General features: G+C 42.3%; 1 long non-coding RNA gene and 1 gene segment (V, D, J or C); one reads left to right on the top strand and one right to left on the bottom strand.

The window, feature by feature from the left end:
- Positions 1 to 1,355: 1,355 nt before the first annotated feature.
- Positions 1,356 to 21,409, top strand: LOC140588259 (Ig kappa chain V-III region MOPC 321-like). The segment is given in 4 exon segments: positions 1,356 to 1,421; positions 11,971 to 12,279; positions 19,981 to 20,022; positions 20,952 to 21,409. Coding segments are annotated over 4 exon segments (717 nt in total).
- On the bottom strand, positions 7,440 to 8,767 carry LOC140588262 (uncharacterized). The gene is made up of 3 exons (XR_011989623.1): positions 8,088 to 8,767; positions 7,675 to 7,962; positions 7,440 to 7,536 (listed from the first exon to the last, which is right to left on the bottom strand). It is a non-coding gene; the product is annotated as an uncharacterized lncRNA (long non-coding RNA).
- Positions 21,410 to 22,212: the final 803 nt, after the last annotated feature.

Genomic DNA, 22,212 nt, shown 5'->3' with positions numbered 1-22,212 from the left:
CTCCGTCTCGATTCAGTGGCAGCGGATCTAGTACTGACTTCACTCTGACCATCAGTGGAGTCCAGGCTGAAGATGCAGGAGATTATTACTGTCAGAGTTACCATAGTGGTTATGTGTTCACACAGTGATACAGAGCCGTACAAAAACCTCCCTCAGTCAGGCTGCACAGTGACTGCACTGCTGCAGCTGGGACTCACTGCAGGTGCTGAGGGGGAAGTTAAACCAAAGCTCTATTAAGTTCACTTTCCTGTAAGTGTAACAGGATTAAAATACATCTATAAAATATAATTTTCACCAAAATTAACTCTCATTATTTATATAGGCCTATGCACCTTTCATTTTGTTCAAATAGAAGCGACATTGATACATCACAACATTGCCGTTACTTACTTTGCTCTTGTAAGTTCGTGCCCCTTTAATTGTTTAGCAAGGAACCCAGATTGTCCTCAAGTGGGAAAATCGAGCAGATTGCCAATGACACTGATAGAAAAGAAAAGAAACTGAAGATTTTTAGAATCAAACCCAAGACAGGATCAAGAGCTGAACCAATTCCTCCAGTCTGTCCATTTAGTTTAATTTTTAGAATATAAAACACGTTACATAAGCACACATGTTCATCTTTTATATAACACATGTTCATCACTTTGTCCTATTTCCAAACAACCATCCATATTTTATAACTGCAGATCCAGTGTAGAGTCACTCTGACCTGGATCACATCCCAGGAAGCAGAGGGTACTGGGCAGCAGACACTGTGTATAAGATGCCCGTCCATCACAGGGCACAAGGCCATATTTTTAAATTTTTTTATTTTTTAACCAAAGTTGAGTGTATATAAAAAATGGAAATAGCCCCATGTATGTTTTGTATATAGCCCTTATATTTGTTAGTATAAATACTTGTGCTGTGTATCTGGTTGTCACCTGTACCTTATATATGTTAATACTCGATCCTTGCCGGATCCTGACGTGTCTTAGCCATTGTGTAATTACCCGTGTGTGTGCCTTACCGTCTTCAGTGTAACGTCCCTGTGTTTCCCTGCCATTCACTGTCTTGCTGTGTGTATCTTCATAGTTACAATAAAGAAGAATTTGCAAGTGAACACAGGTGCAGTTTATGACCAGCAAGAATTAAAAATGATAAAAGAATAATTAAAACAGTGTTAATAAAAACTGTGACCTCACAGTGTGAATGTGCACCAAAGTTTGCCTTCCCATCGCCATGGAAACAAATGCATCACATGTATTTGCATGAAAGACACCCTTTGCATTGGCAGCACGTCCCTCAGTGACCTGTGGCAGCTTATAAACCTGTGAGATTAACACTCTGTTACTCACAGCCGTCCTGCAGAGCAACACAGTCCACAGGGACAATGACTTTAATCACCATCTTCATCTGGACGCTCACCCTCTGCATCCAAGGTCAGTCTGAATGCATCATAAATATTCAAATTGAAAATCTCAAGTTCATATACAAACTAGAACTATGGTAATTATATGATCATATTTGTTCAATATTTCAAATAATGTTATTTCTGTTTTTTAGAATCTAGAGGCCAGATCACTGTGACTCAGACACCTGCAGTAAAAGCTGTTACTGTAGGAGAAACTGTGACCATAAGCTGTAAAACCAGCAGTCTTATATCAGGATGCAGCGATTGTGTCTCATGGTACCATCAGAGGACTGGAGAGCCGCCTAAACTCCTCATCTACTATATAAATAACCGTGAGTCTGGGACTCCAGGACGATTCACTGGAGGTGGATCTAGGTATGGGTCTGACTTCACTCTGACCATCAGTGGAATCCAGGCTGAAGATACAGGAGATTATTACTGTCAGAGTGCTCACTACATCAGTTCTAGCTGGTTGTTCACACAGTGATACAGAGCATGTACAGAAACTTCTCTCAGTCAGCTGGGACTCACTACAGGTGCTGAGGGGGAAGTTACACCAAAGTTCTATAAAGTTCACTTTTCAGTGAGTGTAACAGGGTTGAAATATACAGTACCTATAAAAGACAGACAGCGAATGGAAAATCAAGCAGATCGCCAGGTATTTTTAGAAAAGTAACCAAAGATTAATTTTTTTTTTTTTAAGACTCAAACCCAAGAAGAAGGATCGAAAACCAGAGCCTACCCTGCTCCTCCATTTAAGTTTACAATTTAGAACTTAACAGAACACAAAGGCTGTTGCATAAGCTCACATGTCCATCACTCATCCACTACATAAGCACACATAATCATAAATGTGTCCTATTCCCAAATGTCCATCCATATTTTATAACCCACAAGAATGCAAACCTTTCTTTTTGTTTAAATACAACCACGGAAAAAATTACCACAGCACATTTTTTTTGTTTCACCCATCTCAATATATGGGTCTGCATCTGTGAATATTTTTTTTCTTTTTGCAAACTGCAGCCTGGTTCTTCTGTGTTTCTCCTTAATGAAAAGCTTCTTCCTTGCTTTATGGTATTTCATCCTGCTTCTAGGAGCTTCGTACAAACTGTCCTAGCTGTGCACTTCACACCTGCACTTAATGTTTCCCGTTCTTTTTGAAGGTCATTTGATGTCATCCTGCGATTCATGATAAACTGTCGGATAAGTTAATGGGCATCTCTGGCATTAGAAAGTTGCTTCCACCCTCTACCTGGCTGGATTCTGGTCATTCCCAGTGTCTCCTAATTCGCCTTGTTCTAGGGTACTACTGTTTTAGAAATTTGGAACCAGGAAGCAACCTGCTGCTCAGTATAGCCTTCTGGCAGCAGAAGAACGATTCAGGATGTAGAAATGCAAATTAGTTTAAAAATATAAAGTGTTCTCTTGATTTTTTCCATGGCTTAATGTAGTGACATCAACAGATCACACATTGCAGCATGTTTGTTCATCATTAATGAATCGTAACACATGTTTTATCTCAAGTAGCGACTACATTTGTTCATTTGACCATTTATACTTCAGTAGAAACTGAGTTATTACTAAGTATGTGTGCCCCATCAAGTAAGGTATTACTGGTAACACTTTACTTGAGAGTTAACAAATAGTTACTCAGTTATTATTCAAGAACCAATCATGATCTAATATCATCCCTGCATGAAATACATGAAATGATTGATTAATTATGAACGAACATGGGATCAGTACGTTGTGGTGCATTTCTCTTATAAGATACTTTGCATTATTTCAAACAGAAGTTTATGGAAAATAAAATGTTAATGATAAACAATATGATTATTATATAAAGTTGCATCACAATATCCAGTCGAGAATAATAATCAGTGATAATAGTTATTATAAATAGTACAATTTTAGGGTTATATACTTCATGTGTATTTGAAATGTTCATTTCAAAAATCTGTATAAAAAAGGAAGGAGTTAAGCTGTGATTCAGGACTAAGGGAATATCATTTACTGTAGATTTTGTGAAATGTCTGTTTTATCACATGCAGAAATGATAGATTCAATCGATTCACATAGATTCAATTCACTATGTCATACTGCACTTAGTATATACTGTTATACAGAACTTAAAGTTTGCCCAGAAAGTGCAACTGATAAGTCACCATGTCTATCCTAAGCAGGGTCTTAAATGGGAAAAGCTTCTGTGATGGGACAGGGTTTTGAAATTAATTACATTTTAATTAATTATTATTTAATGCTGATTATTTAATTATTATGCCGAATGGTTGGTTCCTCCATTTTTTAATAAACTCAAATACGGTGTAGTCTGTTAATGTGAGACTTACATGAGATTCACTAATTACCAGTATCACCAGTATCAGTAACCTGGGTTAGAAGGCTCGTCCAGCAAGCTGCATCACCAGGTAATGTAAACGATTGGTAGCAAAGCTCCCCTCACTGCCAATGAGAGAGAGTCTCACGATATTTCAGGCGAGTTTGAGGTTTCAGAGCGTGTAGCCAGATCACACAGAGGAAGGGACTATTGTGAGCACTCAATGACGGAGGCTGAAGTTGTGTAAAAGACATGCATTTATTCCTAGCTAACACTACAACTAACATAAGACTAACATTACACTTAACACAAACAACAAACACAAAATAACGGAATAGAAACAGACAGAATGTAATTATGGAAATGCAATGACCGGATTTAAATGAGTAACCTTAAAAGGGAAATACTGTTCTGCTAAGCAAGCCCCGTTTGTGGAAACAGAACCCTACAATTGTATAGCAGGTTAACAGAACATCTTAGGTTGTGAGAATGAAAGGAAGTTGGTTTACTTGGTCGCAGAGTGTGGGGGGGGGGGGTCTTGGCAGTTGGTGGCAGAGGCTGATGAGCTGATGGGATGATGGCACTCAGGAAGGCATGGCGTTTGGAGCAGTGGAGTGGAGCCCCTTGGATTCTCTCTCCTTGTGAAGCTTTAAGGTGAAAGGCTTTGTCTTGGTTGCAGTTCTCTGTTGGGTAGCAGGCCTTCACCGGCAGGCTTCAGGAGGGCTTCTTGTGGGCTTCTCTTCTCCTGGGCTGATGTTCTCTGTCTCTCTTTGGGCTGATGTTCTTTCTTGCTCTCCCCCAGCTTTGTTCTGAGGTGCCAGGTTTTTATGGTCTAAAGTTCATGAATAGGGATGACCAGGAATTCGAAACCTGAACCAATGGCTGACCATCCATTTGGCGGGCTTTCGGAGGGGTGTCTGTGGCAGTCCTTTTGGGATTTATGACCAAACTGATTCCCCTTTACTGATGATTTTCAGTAAGCTGGTGTAAGTTTTGATACATACACTTTCATGGTATCCACTGCCCTGATTTGGAATCAGGAGTGATTGTCCATCAGTTTGACACCAAACATGCCATACCAGCTTCACAGTTTCACACCTCATACCATGTATTAATTAATTAACAATTACTTATATTATGTATGTTACTGACTCACATCAGTATATGATACAGGTGTTTTGGGTTGCACCTCAATAGATGTTACACTTAGGGTAAATTGTACAGACATTACATTACTTATTCACATTCAAACAGCCCATCTTACCCTTAGATAGGCATGGCCGTCAGTTTGTGGTAATACCAATTTAAATTGCACATCTAGGAACAACATATTTTGGTTGGTGTGGCTTATTCCAATTGGTCTGCTCTCCAGAATGGATAATGAACACCTTAATTCAGTTCTTTTAATGCAGCATTGTGGAGCACAAAGAGCTTTCTAACGGGCCACAAAGATCAGATAAGGGCCACGGAGGAATGTAAAAAAGGGGGGGGGGGTTGTTAAACAAAGAAAGAAGAACCTCTGAAAGTTAGGACACACTAAGATATCTTGGTTACACTATTTAATTTTGAAGATTCTTCTAGTATAACCATGAGAACATATATGCAGTGGTAGCTATACATATTTATTTATTCAAATTTATATAAGTGTTTAAGTGTAAAGGGGTAAAATAGGTGATACTCCGTGAACATGGTTATAAGGGTGGCACACAAAACATTAAAATTGTCTAAGGACACATACAAACATAACCTATCTGAATATTGAGACTAGTAGTCGTGAGTAAATCAGTATACAGGGTATACAAAAGCCAAACTTAAATGAAACTTTCTTTAGGGTGTTCGTCTGTTGGGTGAGTGATATGTAAGGCAGAATGTATGGGGAGGGGGTTGTGTGCCAAGTCGAGGGACCCCTGTCCATTAGGTCCACTCTGCTTGTCTGTAGGTCCCTAAATCTTTGGGGAATAAAAGTTGGAGTGCTGGCCTCCCTTGTTATCTGTGTGTGTGTGTGTGTGTGTGTATTTAAGTGTGTTTGTGCACTGAAAAAAATGACTTGTAGGATTTACTTAATAAAATCCTCGTAACAATTTGCACTAGTACTTCTAAGTAGATTTTACTGCTGTAAAATGAAGTACAACTCACATGCCAGTATCAATGTAAATTTACTTAGTACTGAACATAACATTTATGAAGATAATAAGTAAATGTTACATAATTATATTTACGTAGCAAGTTTTATTTACTTAAATTAAGTAAAATCAATTAAAAATCAAGTTTATAGAGAAGAAAATTGCTATAAAAATATTAAGTAAATCTTACTTAAACTAATATAATAAATATTACTTACTGCTATTATATAAATAAATATTTTTTATTATGTTTTCACTATTGGACTCTTTCAGTTACTTAATTGTATTAAGTTAAATTACTCAATATAATTATGAAAATCTTGCAAATTCTATCCTGATAAATGTTACCAAATGAATGATTTTTTTTCTCTGCATTGAATACAATTTTATATCAGACCACACAACTAAAATGCATTACAATTAAACTGTTTATTGTCAAACATTATCAACACAGTTATCACAAATCAGTATAAAACATTTCAAACTAAAACATACAAACACACTCTCTCTCTCTCTCTCACACACGTGTATTACAGTTTTTCTCAAATGCTAAAACACATTTCACAAACGTTTCCTCCATGTTCCCCAATGTCTAAACACAACACCCTTTTCTAAAGCTACATAAACACAACCACACCTTCTCACTTCAAAACTCAAACTTTCACACCAAAAGAGCAGCTCGAAGCTTTCAAAAATGTAAACACTATACACATCATTACACACTACAGCAAAACAATTGAAAACACAATGCTCAATTTGTGAGAAGGTTCTTTGTTTCATAATTGCCAATGCATATTTTTAGAAACTTTACAGTAACGGATCTTCTTAGATCTCTGCAGAGGATTAGGCATTTAGATTTGTGAGTTTCATATGAAGAGTATAAATCTATAGAAAATTCTGCATGTACACTACTGTAACACATCTCAATGCAAAAACAGAATCTATTGCACACAACAGTACTCTTGAAAACATGATCAGGGTGTGAAGTTTTTTATTTACTTTATTCACACCACAATCACTGTGCGGCATCATGTCGCTGAGCTGCATCGGGCCACATCACCTCATCCACATAGCAGGCTATATTGTCTCTTGCCAGGCACCGCGGGAAAAACGCCCTGGAATGGCGAATCCATCCTTGGAAGGCCTCCACTGGGATGTCAACACAGGCCAGCTCCATTGCCCTTAGGAGGTTCTCTCTAGTGTATGGTTGTCTGTCATAAACCTTCCATCTCCACGATGAGAAGAACTCCTCTATAGGGTTCAGGAAAGGGGAGTAGGGTGGCAGACAGACGTTTAAAGAGTGGTTACTGTTGGTGGTGAACCACTCTCTGATTTGGTTTGTTCTGTGGAAGCGGACATTGTCCCAAATGATCACATAAATGTGATGTGCGGGCCCAGGATGGTGTTGTTGGCGGTCCAGGAGGATGTCTTTTAGCTCCTCTAGGAAGGTGAGGAGACGTTGGGTGTTGTAAGACCCAAGGACAGCATGCCGGTGGACAAGCCCCTCCGAACCCATGGTCACACAAAGAGTAATATTACACCCCCGTTGGCCAGGAACCTCAGTGATGGGTCTTTGGCCAATGATGTTACGGCCTCTTTGCCTTCGTTTCTGCAGGTTGAAGCCAGCCTCATCCAGGAAGAGGTACTCATGAGGTCTGGCCATCGCGTCCAACTGTAATATCCTCAATGAAAAAGTGAAAGTGCACAGGTGTTCAGAACAACAGTCAATCAGGTAGCACAGTATTGTCCAGAAGTAATGTAGGCCACTGAGCAACACAGTATGTCCACTAACTGTACTGTGAACATGGATGTATACTTACTTGCACATACTCGTAACGTAGGTCTTTGTGTCGCGCAGAGTTGCACTCAAAGGGAACCCTATACTGTAGACCTGTTTCATCCGCATCTTTTGGCGCCGGAGAACTCGGTCTATTGTGGCCAAGCTGACATCATCAATGCTCTCAAAGTTGACATTATCGGCAATGACTTTGTCTCTGATCTCCCGGAGTCTGATGAGGTTGTTCTCACGAACCATATCCACAATGAGGGTTTCTTGTGCCGCTGTAAATATGGCAACCCTCCCACCTCTATGTGGCATTCTTTCAACTCTAAAGAAAGAAACATGTGTTGTCAATTGACATGTTTTGCAATAACAACTGATTTGAAACCAACAGACTACTTTCACAGGCTTGTAAAACTGTATTGTGACAAAGACAGCAATAGAGTACAATACCTGTTGTGTTGTCTGAATGCCCTGATAATGGTGGCCACGGTGAACCTACTCAGGTTTGGACGGACTCTTAGTCCTGCTTCAGCCATTGTCATGCCATGGACAATGACATGGTCAATGACTGTTGCTCGCATCTCGTCCGTAATGATGGTGCGAGGTTGTCTTGCTCTCCCTCCTGGACCTTCTCCTCTCCCTTGTTGGCCTCCTCCTCTTCCTCGTTGGCCTGCTCCTCTTCTTCCATGGCCAGCTCTTCTCCCTCCTCTGACTCGAATTCCTCTTCCCCTGACTCTGCCTTCATCCATTGTGTTTGTTTGGAATCTTCAGCAAACTGTGCACTCTGAACTTGCTTTTATACATGTGGTCACAGCATTAGCAACAAGTGTCTTCAATTTTGAGTCGTTGTGTGTAATGAATGACGCCAGGTGTGTTCATTGTGTTCAAATATTGCTGACTGTGGCAAGCATTTTGTATCACATGAGCTTTCATTTGAGAATATGAGCAGAGTTCTTTTGCAACTTGTATTTTAGCAAGGAAAAATGTGTTTAGATTTATGAGAACGGAGGATTGTGTTTTGTGAATTGTGTCTTCATGTGAAATGTGTTTATGATATTGGAAAATGATGGCTAGATTTAGTAAATGTGTTTAGACAACTGGTCATTTGGTTTAGAGGATTGGCTTTTGTGTTTTAGCATTTCAGAAAAACTGTAATATGAGGCCTACTGTTTCTCCCTGATGACACCTGCCTTGAAACCTGTCCTCCCTAGACCTCAACTGTCCTGTCCAATGAGTAAGGCCACCCTGTAAATGAAAAACAATTTGTGATATTAAAACCACAAAACATTTAATCACAATTATATGCTATGTTATGCAGTTAAGAATAAGGAAACATATAGGAAATCTATGTATAGATTCATACTTACACAAATGAAGCTAATGTTGAACGTTAGACAAATCAAATTACACACCACTGGCTTATCCTGCAGCCTATCCTGGCTTGACACAATAACAACCCGCTGCTGTGCTGTTCTGGTCCTGTTGATAAAACCATGCATATACTTTAACATTTATTTTAAAAAACACTTATTGAGTAATAAAAATGACTGAATTGACTTGCATGACGGGCCTTCCACTTGGTTGACTGCTCAATTAAGTTAAATATAATATGAAAAGCAGCAAAATAAAGGAAATACTTAGTAGAAAATTGTATACTGTAAATAGTTGTGCTTTAGGTGGCATATTAGGTTAGCAAGACGAATTTTACTTAAACATTTTCTTTAAACCCATCAATAGTTTTTCTATACTGCTGTAGGAACATGGTGGACTTTGGGTAACAGGACCCGCTCGTTATGAGGATATGAAAGGCTCATTCTAAGCTTAAAAAAGACACACGATTCTTAATTCCAGGTTATTGTATAGTATATTCTGATTATGAAATTTAGATTCGTTTTCTGATAAATCCCCTTAAATCCCACACACTGGATATTTAAGTAATGAAAATTATTTTGCACTGCTATCTGGTACGACGTGGTTTTAAAACGTTGATTTTACGTACAGGTTATGTCCAACAGTTAGACCTACTCGCTGCACCGATTAGTTTTAACAAAAGCAGGAACGGCCGCACCGTGTTTAATATAGGTGGCATACATCAGCCTAGCAAAATTTACATTATGTTTAGCAGCACATATTTAAATCATCACGAGCTAAATTACCGGACGACTTTCCGCAAAAACGCGGCTACACATTAACCACTTTTCCACCCCATTGCTTTTGACGATACTTTTACTATATTCAAACCATCAAAATGCAGACGGGCACAAATATTATTCTTAAATAAAAGGTAATCACTTAAGCAGGAGATAGTCCAGGCACGCTACTCCTTCTAACAGATTCGCCCACCAAACTTCAGATTTGAGCTGAAAACGCGAGTATCTAAACCGCACACCGCGTTTTAATCCTCATATGCGTATTTGGACGTCAAAATTGCGCATGTGCCGATTCAAATGCGGTATTCTTTTTTAAGATTACAATTTACTTAGTATTTCTGTGTTTATTTACAGTGACAATAAAATAATTAAACAGTATGAACATATATATAGTAAAGCTTATTATTTGCATACAGTTCACTTATTAAGTGAATAAAATGTGTACATATTCAAAATTTTACTTCAGAAATTCTAGTTCTCACTGAAACTTAATTTTACAATGTAGAAATTAAACAGTTAATTTAATAAATTTTACTACACCACAAAGTTCTTTTTTTCAGTGTGTGTGTAGGGTCACTAACCCCCCTTTTGTGCCTAGGACAGCAAGTACCTCTTGTACCAAGGTAGGCCTTGTCTCAGGCCACCTGGAATTTAAGCTCTGTCATATGTGCATGTGTGATCCTACAGTGGAGGAGCAGGGGTGACGATGACGGTCGCCGGCTGATGTTTGTTGCTGTGTCTTGGTGTGACAGCGGCACATGTGCGGCTTCCCGTATCTGATCGCTCCTCCTGAACCATTCGGCAACTGCGGGGACATCGGTGAGCTCCATCTAGCAGGGGTCGAGTGGAGGCTGGTAACCTTTCACACACTACAGCTGCATTAGGAGCAGAGAGGCATGAAAGAAGGAATTCTGAGCATATTCTGCCCACAAGAGACACTGACATCAGTCTGACTGATTATTTGCACATAATGAGTAGTGGAACCAACCGAGGTCTTGATTCAGATGCTCCCATTGTGTCACGTCACAGGTAAGAACAGAAGCGAAGGCAGGCGTGGGGAAATCCGGAAGGGGCTTTATTAAATAAAATTACAGGCAGGGCAAAAGGAAATAGATCACGAGGGGTCAAAACGGAGTAGGGAGGGCACAGGGCACACGAGACACTGGGCACACTGGGGAGCACAGACAGACAGCAACATCAATGACTGGACTAGGGAGCTCGAGACAAGGAGACACTATATACATCACTGATGAAGGAGCAGTATAGGGGTACCTGGGGTGATCCACACAAGGGCTGTAACGATATTTGAGATTAACACAAGTATGGAGAGAACGAAGGGGAAGGGATGCAGTGTGTGACACATTGACTATTGGTTTGTGGGTGGGAGTCAGATGACAAACTCAAGGCAATCCCCATCCTATGACAAAATGTCTTTCAGATTCTTGCGTAAAATGTGGTCCCCACTCGCATACGACGTCTTCTGGCATACCATAAAGGACAACGATGATGCACTTCTACACAACCATCATCGAGTTCCTCTTCACCGGTTCCATCACCCTCTGGAACACTGCTGTCACTGCCATGGACAAGGGCAGACTGCAGAGAAGGTGATTGGTTGCAATCTGCCATCCCTACAGGACCTACACTCCTCCAGACCTCCAACACGGGCAGGTAAGATTGTGGCCGATCCCTCACATCCTGGACATGGATTGTTCAAAAAACTACCTTCTGGCAAGAGACTCAGGTCTATCAGGACCAGAACCACATACTACAAAAACAGCTTCTTCCCTTCAGTAGCTGAACTCATCAACATGCCCCCTGACCATCTCTGACACAGTCTCATGTTCCCTCTGCAGTTATGATATCAGTCAGAAGATACTTTGCATTTTCAGCTCATGCCTGAGTGCTCTGGGAGGGTTTATATTCCAGGAGGTTTAACACTTCATGACTGACAGCTGCCCTTCATCACAACAGACGCCAAACAAACATGACTTTGATCAGCCTCAGCATCTTGCTCTTCATCCTCACTCACGGTAAAATGGAACAAGCCGAAAAATTTTGCAACAAATTGCTCGTTGAATTTTGCTAAATATTTGAAATAGACACCTGGAGCTTCATTGTGTGACTTAATTTTAACTGTTAATTCAGTATTTAACATGTTCTTATTTTGTATTCCTTTTCAGAATCAAGAGGACAAGTGACTGTGACTCAGACTCCAGAGCTGATATCAGCTTCCTCAGGACAGACAGTCACTATAAACTGTAAAACCAGCAGCCCAGTGTATGTTTATAATAATAACCACCTCATAACCTGGTACCAACAGAAACTTGGAGAAGCTCCTAAACTCCGAATATATCGGGCAACTACCCGTAACTCTGGGACTCCGTCTCGATTCAGTGGCAGCGGATCTAGTTCTGACTTCACATTGACCATCAGTGGAGTCCAGGCTGAAGATGCAGGAGATTATTACTGTCTGAGTTACCATGAGATCAATAGTAAAGTTGTGTTCACACAGTGATACAGAGCCGTACAAAAACCTCCCTGAGTCAGACTGCACAGTGACTGCACTGCTGCAGCTGGGACTCACTGCAGGTGCTGAGGGGGAGGATAATGATTTTAGCACTTTGCTAAGTGTTTCATTCATTTCACAGAACCAGTTGTACCAGTAAAATAAGTTTTTACACCCTGATAGTGATGCTGATGGTTAGAATAGAATCACCTGGTATTTGGTATATTTAAATATAGTATATATCTTAGCCTTGGGCCCATAGCTTCCCCGATAGGCTCCGGACCCCCCACAGCCCTGAATAGGCAAGTGGGTACAGAAAATACATGAATGGAGGGAAAATATTTTATATTTGAAAAATCTATTGTGTGAAGGGGGGGGGGGCAGCTCAGTGTGCAGCACTGTTACCTCACACCTGCAGGGTTGGGGTTCCTATCCTGCCTCATGTCTTTGTGGGGGGAGTTTGCTTGCTCCCCCCATGCTGTGTGAGTTTCCTCTGGGGGCTGCAGCTTCCTCAGCCACCCAAAGACATGCAGTTCAGCTCCTCTGCTTCTGTAACCTGCATGTAGTGTTTCAATGAGAGTGTGTATGCGGCCTGTGCAGGGTGTACCCCCCCGGGTCCATTAATGCCTGGGATAGCCTCCAAACCCACCAAACCCCACTCCCCCCACCCCTGTCAGTGACCCTTTCCTGATAAGATGGACTGAAAGACGGACGGACGGATATTATGGGGAAGACGGAACAGATTAAGGACGTATACCGAGGTACCACTGTAATATTACTTTAACCATTTTCCCAGTTATTAAAGGAGAAAGCCAAAGCTACATTTATATAACCACAGCAAAAAGCTAATGTAGGCTATAATTATACTCGGTCAATAAGTTAACAGAACATTAGGTGAAGTGCAATAGTTTTCTGGTGCGCTGAAATTATTTTATTATTATGATTACAGTTATTACTACTACTACAATTGAGCATGTGCATCTTAACCTTTCTCTGAACTAAATGTGAATTACATTCATAATGAATTGAAATCAAACATTCTGTTACTGATGGCTGTTTTCAAAGGTAAACTCAATGTAGAAGGATAGGGTTTGCAATATCACAGCTGTGTGTGCGTTTCCCAAACGCACGTATAGTATGATGCATCGTTAATGGTAACTTCCGTCGTTGTTTGGGAAACGCACCCCGTAGCAACAACGCAGCCGGTGTGAACAAATGCGTGGCTTTGCACCGCAGCGGGTCCGTACCGCACATACCACGCATTCAGTGTGACCCGGGCCTGACTCCGCCTCTCGTGGTTCACTTCGAACTCTTAGCTGCTCACGGCCTGGATCCTGTGATTTCTGCATTACGAGTGGATTCTAGGCAGAAGATACAGAAGATCATTAGTATGAGGAGTGATTTGTTCTGACATTGTTACTGAGCTGGAAGAGGAATATCAGATTTCACCATTAAGACGGCAGTTAAATGCTGTGATACATTAATTCCTGAAGTGTTACATTTGGCAGACAGAGGCGACCCAGGGAGCTTAAGGTCGGTACAGGCAGGTGTGTCACTGAGCCGGCGGCCAGCAGCAGTGTGTGGGTGTTTCTGAGCAGTGGCAGCCAGTGACTGTCGTGTAGTGGGTCCACACAATAAACACTGCCTTCAGCTTCGGTAAATATCTTTACTGAGCACCTCCTAAGACGTATGCAAAAACCCCGAACATCCGGTTACATCCCGGTCACGCCAATAATGCCCCTGACCCCCCGTGACATCATCGGGTCAAATGGCAACAGGTTACATTACACCACATCCCCCTTTCTAAAAAGACAGGTGAACATTAACTAGTTTCTGTTCATTATAATTTCCCTGAAATCGTTACGGTAAACGTTTTACTAACTTAACACATGCTTATGTGTACTTCAAACACTGAACTCAACATTTCGTTTTATATATATATATGGGAGCCTCTGATCTTGTCCCTGTAGAGGGGTCCCCCTCTGGTGGGCCGACGGGTTGGTCCTCGTTGTGTGACTGAAGCACAGGTATAGGCACAAGGTGGCGCCGGTTCCTCCTCAGTGTCCCTGATGGTCCGCTGATCAGATAGGACCGTGGGCTATGGTGCAGCGATGTCACTGTGCCCTGTGCTCTTGTGTCAGAGATCCAAACTTGGTCCCCAGGTACCAGCTGTGACAAATCCCTCGCTCTGTGTCTCCGATTAAAGTGTTTGACTGCCATCTGTCTCTGTTCCTCCTCCTTGTGGCGAATTTCTACCCGGTCAGGGAGAGACGGTCGCAGGTTCTCGGAAAGGGTAGGAACAGTGGTGCGAAGGTGACGTCCCATCAGCAGTTGGTCAGGGCTGTAGCCGTTGCTCATTGGTGTGGCACCGTCAGCCAATAAGGCACGATATGGATCTATAGCCTTCTTCGGCAGGTTTTTAATTGTTTGGACAGCGCGCTCAGCCTCACCGTTACTCTGGGCGTATCTAGGGCTACTGGTCACGTGGACAAATCCATAGTCTGCTGCAAAGATCTGCATCTCGCGCCCTGAGAACTGCGGGCCATTGTCGCTTAGGAGGATCTCAGGGATGCCATGTCGAGCGAACATCGACTTCAGGTGAACGATCACATCCATGGACCTTGTTGGGTTGAGCTGTGCTATTTCTATATACCTAGAAAAGTAATCAACTACCAACAGGTAAACCTTGTCTTTAAGGGTGAACAGGTCTGCACCCAGCTTTTGCCAGGGTCTTTCTGGAAGTTCGGTTGGCATGAGGGGTTCTTTACAGCTTGATCTCTCTGCATGCATGCTCTGCATTTGAGGACAAGCTCCTCTATCTGACTGCTTAGGCCAGGCCACCACACAGTCTGATTGGCACGTTCTTGGCACTTTACCACCCCCTGATGCCCTTCGTGTATTTTCTCCAATACATCATTCCTCATGGTAGCAGGTATAACTAACCTTGTGCCCCGCAGCAGAAGTCCGTCATGCACGCTCAGAACCGCTTGTTCTTGCCAGTACTGCCTGACTGGTCCTTGCAGTTGGTTCCTGTCTGGCCAACCTTCCAGACAGAATTTCATGACCTGTGCGCAAACGCTGTCTGCACACAACTGCTCGCGAAGCTTGGTTTGGTACCTGTCGCTTGACGGGAGGTTGTCTAACACACATTCAACATATATATTAGTATCTTCCATCAGGTCGGTGTCTGCGTGTGTAATGCAGTTCCGGAGTGGGGAGCGTGAGAGCGTGTCGGCTGTTGTGAGGCTCTTACCCGGTGTGTGTATAATGGTATAGGAGTACTTCATCAAGCGCATCCTGAACCTCTGTATCCGTGGTGGCAGAGAGTCCAGAGCCCGTCCTCCCAGCAAACTCACGACTGGCTTATGATCTGTTTCAAGGTCGATATGCACACCCAGGATAAAGTCACTGAACCTTTCACAGGCCCAGGTGAGAGCTAGCGCTTCTTTTTCCAGCTGGGCATAGCGCTGCTCTGTTGCTGTCAGTGACCTGGAGGCATAAGCAACTGGAGCCCATATCTCACCCTGTTTTTGTAGCATCACTGCCCCCAGCCCGTAGGATGAGGCATCAGCTGATAATTTGAGGGGCTTATTAGGGTCGTATAATTGAAGAACGGGTGCGGACGAAAGCTCATGTTTGAGGCTGCTGAACGCCTGCTGCTGTTCATGACTCCAATGCCACAGATTCATTTTGGAAAGCAAGTCTCTTAGAGACTTGTCCTTCTCCGCCAGGTTTGGTATGAACTTCCCCAGCTGATTTACCATTCCGAGGAAGCTCCTAAGCTCGCTCACATTCGTTGGCTCTTTTTCATGTCCAACACTGCTCTGGTTTTGTCTGGATCCGGCCTCATGCCATTTGCAGAGACAATATAGCCGAGAAACTTCACCTCACTTTTCCCAAACTCGCACTTAGACATGTTGAGTGTGACTCCCACCTTTTCGATCCGCTCCAAGACAGCATGCACTCTCTCGTCGTGCTGCTCCTGGGTGGACCCCCAGATGATAATGTCGTCCATGTGGCAGACAACCCCTTCCAGACCTGCAATAACCTCAGACACCATCATATTCTGGAAATGTTCTGGGGCAGAGGAAATGCCAAAGGGCAGACGATTAAAGTGGTAGCGCCCAAATGGCGTAATGAAGGTGGTATAGAGAGCTGACTCTTCTGACAGTGGTATCTGCCAGAAGCCCATGTTTGCATCCAGTTTGGTGAAGTGCCGCGCTCCTGCGAGCATGCCAAGGGTTTGATCGACAGACGGGAGGATGAACTTTTCGCGACACACAGACTCATTTAAAGGAGTCAAATCAACGCAGATACGGACTTCTGCTTTGTCTTTTTTTGGGGCCACCACCATGCCACAACACCAGTCTGTTGGTGCCTCTACAAGACTTATGACCCCTAGTCTCTCCATCCTCTCCAATTCGTTTTTTACCTTGCCCATGAGTGGCAATGGGACCCACCTTGGCACTTTAAGGGAAAAGGGCTTGGCGTTAGGCTTAAGGACAATGGTGTAGGGCTTTTGAACGCGCCCAAGTCCTTCGCAGAGCTTGGGGTAGGCCTTTTTAACATCATCTTGGTCTATAGTGTCAAGTCTGGCTACAAGCCGAAGTTTCACTGAAGCTGGTCTGCTTAACAGCGCCACCTGCAGATTTCTGACTATAAAGATTGTCTCTGCGGTGCTCCTCTCCTTCTATGACAGCGTTTCGATAGCTGACCCCACAACGTTTAGTTCCATACCGCCCGGCCCGTAAAGTGGTTTCTGTGGCTTTTGTAGCTGTTTATCACCTTGTGTAATTAGTTGATAAACATGTTCAGGGACAGCTGTAACATCGGCTCCAGCATCGATTTTAAATGTTACCTCACGGTCTCTTATATTGATGTCAGCCATCCATGGATCATCTCCGGAAATCACCTCTCCGAGAAACAGCTCATCCATATCCTCAGCAACCTCGTTCACGGTGCAGTTTGACCTGCAGACCTTAGCATAATGTCCCCTTTTACCACATTAGTGGCATTCTGTGCTCTTAGCAGGACACTCATATGCTGGGTGAAATGGTGATTTACCACATTTACTACATGTTTTATGTCCCGTCACGCTCTGCGCAGTTCTTTTACTTTTACTTTTACTTGTCCTAGTGTCTGGTTTTTGAATGTATCCTTGTGCTGCTGTGCTCTTAACCCGAACTGTGTCGATGGCTATTTTAGTTGCACCCATCTCCCCTCTCAGGTCAGTCTGTTGCCTTTTTATTTCCTCTGACTGTCTTGCCATTGTAATGGCTTTCGTCAGGGTAAGGTCTCTATCCAGTTGCATCTGCTCCGACAATGATGAATCCCTAAGACCCACCACTAATCTGTCCCTGAGTAGTTCATCATGTAATGCGCCATATTCACAATTCTCAGCCAATGCATAAAGAGCCGTGATAAATGAGTCCACCGATTCCGAGTTTCCCTGCACCCTTTTATTGAACTTGGCCCGTTCATATATCACGTTTTTCTTTGGGACAAAGTACGTGTCAAACCCTCTCTTAACTGCATTGTACTGCTGGCGCTGCTCGCCGGTTAAATCGAGCCCCTGTAGCACGTCGTCAGCCTCGTCACCCATGCAGTATACCAATGTATTTACCTGATTGGCTTCAGAGGAATTAGCCAGGTTACTTGCCAGTCTGAAGCGCTCGAATCTCTGGATCCACTTCTCCCATTCCTGTGGTTTCGAAAAATCGAACGGTTCCAGAGGTTTTATTGTGAAGGTCGCCGTCGGCGGTGCCGCTAGACCAGGGGTCTCCAACTCCGGTCCTGGAGAGCTACTACCCAGTCGGTTTTCTATCCTACCCGGCTTCTGATGAGCCACACCTGTTCTCAGGTAAATACCAGGAGCAGGTGTGGCTCATCAGAAGCCGGGTAGGATTGAAAACCGACTGGGTAGTAGCTCTCCAGGACCGGAGTTGGAGACCTCTGCGCTAGACCCAGCTGCACCGGCTCGTCCACCATGTCTGCTCGCGCACCTGCTCTTTTTTTTTTTCCGACCGTTTTCGTTTCGCACCGTCACCGCCGGTCCTCCAGCCCGATGCTCAAAGCAGCTCCACTTCTGACACCATGTCGTGTAGTGGGTCCACACAATAAACACTGCCTTCAGCTTCGGTAAATATCTTTATTGAGCACCTCCTAAGACGTATGCAAAAACCCCGAACATCCGGTTATATCCCGGTCCCGCCAATAACGCCCCTGACCCCCCGTGACATCATCCGGTCAAATGGCAACAGGTTACATTACACCACAGTGACCAGGGCTGGTGGGTAATAAGCTTGATTGTCTGACAGATTTTATACCTGTCACTCAGGTGGAAGATACATTTTAAGAGTGACAGGTGTATCTTAGTAGTTTATAATTATTGTTCCAAATGTTTTTTTATCCAAATGCAAAATACAGCAATTACAGTTTTAAATGTATATCAGAGTATAAACACAAATAAAAACCATGTTGTTGTGGGCGCGGTTTTTATCCTCATGAGCGCGTGCCCCGGAGTACTGCGCAATTGCGCAAACGCGGAGCTTAAAGGGAACATTGATCACAAACCATAACAGGGAAAACCTCAAGGCTGCTGGCTGAGCCACTCAAACACGTGATTCCATTACAATACAATATCGTTTCTATGCAAATATTCCGTCTGGTTACAGTAGGTTCCTGTACATAGTTTCTCATTATGAAGACGATGCTGTGATCTTAATTGACATTTGGGAACCCTGTAATTCTAAAGCTTTGCAGTTTCTGTCATCTGGGTCGAAATTCACACATTATGTTTACAACACACTGGATCATTTTGAAGGAGATTATGAAGAACTACCGGAAAACCTGGAACTTCGCAAATCTACGGCATTTAACAGAATCACAGGCAGAATTTACTGTTATTTCTGCAGAGCGATGCTGCATTTTACAGCCAGAATGCTATAAATTGAAGTGATTCTTTATCTTATCAATTGTTGGTGTAATTAGCTAGGAATTAACCGCCCATTAATGTATTTACTGCAACAAGAAACGCGGCTGTAGCGCTGGGAGGTTTTTGTACGGCGTGTCAACCGGTTTCAATCACTGTGGTGGACTTTCGGCGGCGGGACTAGACTGGATGTTGGTAGTAAGTATCCAGCTTTTAATCTATAATATGCACGTAGAAATATTTAATACACACTTCAGTTTCGTTATTACTGCAAATGACATAATTTCTTGTTTCATCGTGAAGATCCATTCCTTCAATAAGAACAAGGATCTCAAGTTTCATCCAAAGTTTGGCGTGAGATCACGTCTGTTACGGGCGAAACGTGTCTCACGATCAATGCGTCAGACTTGGGAGCCCTGATAAGAATATGAACTGGATGAGTCAATGCAAGATATAGATATTTAAACCATCCATTTTATATCCAATTAGGTCAAATAATATATAAATTGTAATTTGTTAGCCTAATCGTTAATAATATAAAATAGTCGCCAAGTTGAAGGCTATAGATTTGATTAGATTGTGTAGATATCAAACAGCACATTTCTACTTTAAGCGACAGACAATACTATTTTTGACTTATTAGTTTTATACCCATAAACAAATGTTAGGTATATATACTTAAAGCTGTTTGCTAGTTGCCTGTACTGCGCTGCTGTGAGGTTTTTGTACGGCTGTTGATGCGCCGTGAATCACTGTGGTACACTTTCGGCGGCGGTACCAGGCTGGACGTTGGAAGTAAGTGCGTCTCTCTGTATTATATTCTGATCTTGTTCGGGGGGAAAAAAGCAATCAACTCATTATACCGGTAACACTTTATTTGACGGGGCACAAATAAATAGTATTATGATTTTACTTATGTATTATTTAACCACTAAGTCTTAGTTACATAGCCTACTGATCTCATGCTTGTTCTTCATTAAAGAACCATGACGCATCTTTTACCTCAAGCAGTTACTATATTTCGTACTATATCTATTAATTCTCCAAATCTTTCTTAACTACTGAAGGAATAAATAATGACTAACAGAAGTGAAATACTGATGTCATGTTTGTTTATCATTTCTGAATCGTGACATTTTTTTATTTAAAGTAGCAACTATATTTGTTAATAATTTGTTCACAATTTGTAATGCAGTAGTAACAGAGTTATTACTAAGTATTTGTGTAAGTGTTACCATTGTGATTAATAACGATGATCGTTGTTCTGTAGGCACAGCTTTGTAGTTTAACATTTGCGATGCATTTTTCATAGCGTATAGGACTTTGTTCAGTAGGAACTTCACATTATTTCACCCTGTTTTTAAGTGAGTAAATAATGGATCCTACATGGAAAATAGATCTTAATCTTTATAAACAATTTGGTTATTATATAAAGTTGGATTATTATAACCAGTTGAACATTATAATCAGTGATACACATTTACATACCTCACATGTGTTTAAAACGTTCATTTGAAAGACCCACGTAAAGATGAATACACTGTGATACAGTAGGAAGGCAAGATTATTTACTTTAGATTTTATGGAAATGTCTGTCTTATCATATGAAGAAATATTCATGAAGTCATAGACACAGTCAACTATGTCATACTGCAGTTAGTATATGTTGTTATACTTAATGTTTGCCTTGGACTCTGACCTAAAGTCCCTTTGGTGTCCCCTAGGTAACACAGCCCCCACCCTGACGGTCCTGCCCCCCTCCAGTGTGGAGGTGTCCAGCAAGAACTCGGCCACCCTGATGTGTCTGGCCAACAAGGGCTTCCCCTCCGACTGGAAGCTGAGCTGGAAGGTGGACGGTAACAGCAAAGCTGCGGAGACGAGCCGCGGGCTCCTGGAGAAGGACGGCCTGTACAGCTGGAGCAGCAGCCTGAGCCTCACTGCGGACGAGTGGAAGAAGGCGGTCTCAGTGGTCTGTGTGGCCAATCAGGGCTCCCAGGCTGCTGTCACTCAAACGCTGAAGAGGGCCGACTGTTCAGAGTAGATGAACTCAGCGTCACCTGTGATGAGCGGCTGATTACTGTGTTTTTACTGTGCTGTGCTACACGCTTCTGATTTACTGATTACATAGAGATAATAATGTGCTTTGCTTGATCCATGAGTGAAAATCATTACTAATATTTTATAGGCTTTTGTGTCTCCTTGTATTATCTTGTGTGTTTTATTCCTGAATGCTGCAGAGATAAATAAATTTTTCATTCTGTCTGACAAACAAACTGCCATCAATGCTGGTTATTTTAACATGGACACAGTGATGCCATCATGACACTGTTGTGAGGACATGATCCTGAACCATTCAATGCCTTTGATGATTTTTAAAGTCTGAATTTAAACACAGTTCTGTTTTTATAACAAAAGTACAAAATGATCCCATTGAGGTTTAGGTTTGAAAAGGTTCATACTGAGCAGTTCCTCAATATTAAGTTTATAAACCACATCATCGCCTCATTCTTCACAAAATGGAGGAGAAACTATTCTAATTAAACTCATTTAATCAATCATCATTATGTTAAATGGACAGAATATTGTCTCATGAAATACATCATTGTCACAATGTAACTAAAATACATGAAACTGTTAACCCCATTGAATACAGTCAGTTATCATATGAGACAATCTGCAGCTCTCTGACACAGGCTGAGCCCCCACCTCACTCTAACCCCAGGGGGACTGGGGGACATTTGCCTGCTCTATTCTGGGGGCAGCAGATCCGTTTCTGCTCAGTTTATGCAAATATGAGTTTCGCTCCAACGGCTGAGAGTTTAGTTTCAGGTCTTAAAACAGGCTGGACTGGGGCAGCTGTGAGGGGGAGGGACTGAGCCCATTTCTGATCAGGGGACAGGAAGCTGAAGTGTCAGGTACTCACTGGGATCATCAGTACTTTTTAAATGATTTAATATGAACAATTTTTTTTTCTAAGATCAGTCC

The sequence above is a fragment of the Paramormyrops kingsleyae genome, chromosome 3 (genome assembly GCF_048594095.1).
Source record: "Paramormyrops kingsleyae isolate MSU_618 chromosome 3, PKINGS_0.4, whole genome shotgun sequence".
NCBI lineage: Eukaryota > Metazoa > Chordata > Actinopteri > Osteoglossiformes > Mormyridae > Paramormyrops > Paramormyrops kingsleyae.
This window is presented reverse-complemented; position numbering and strand designations above follow the sequence as displayed.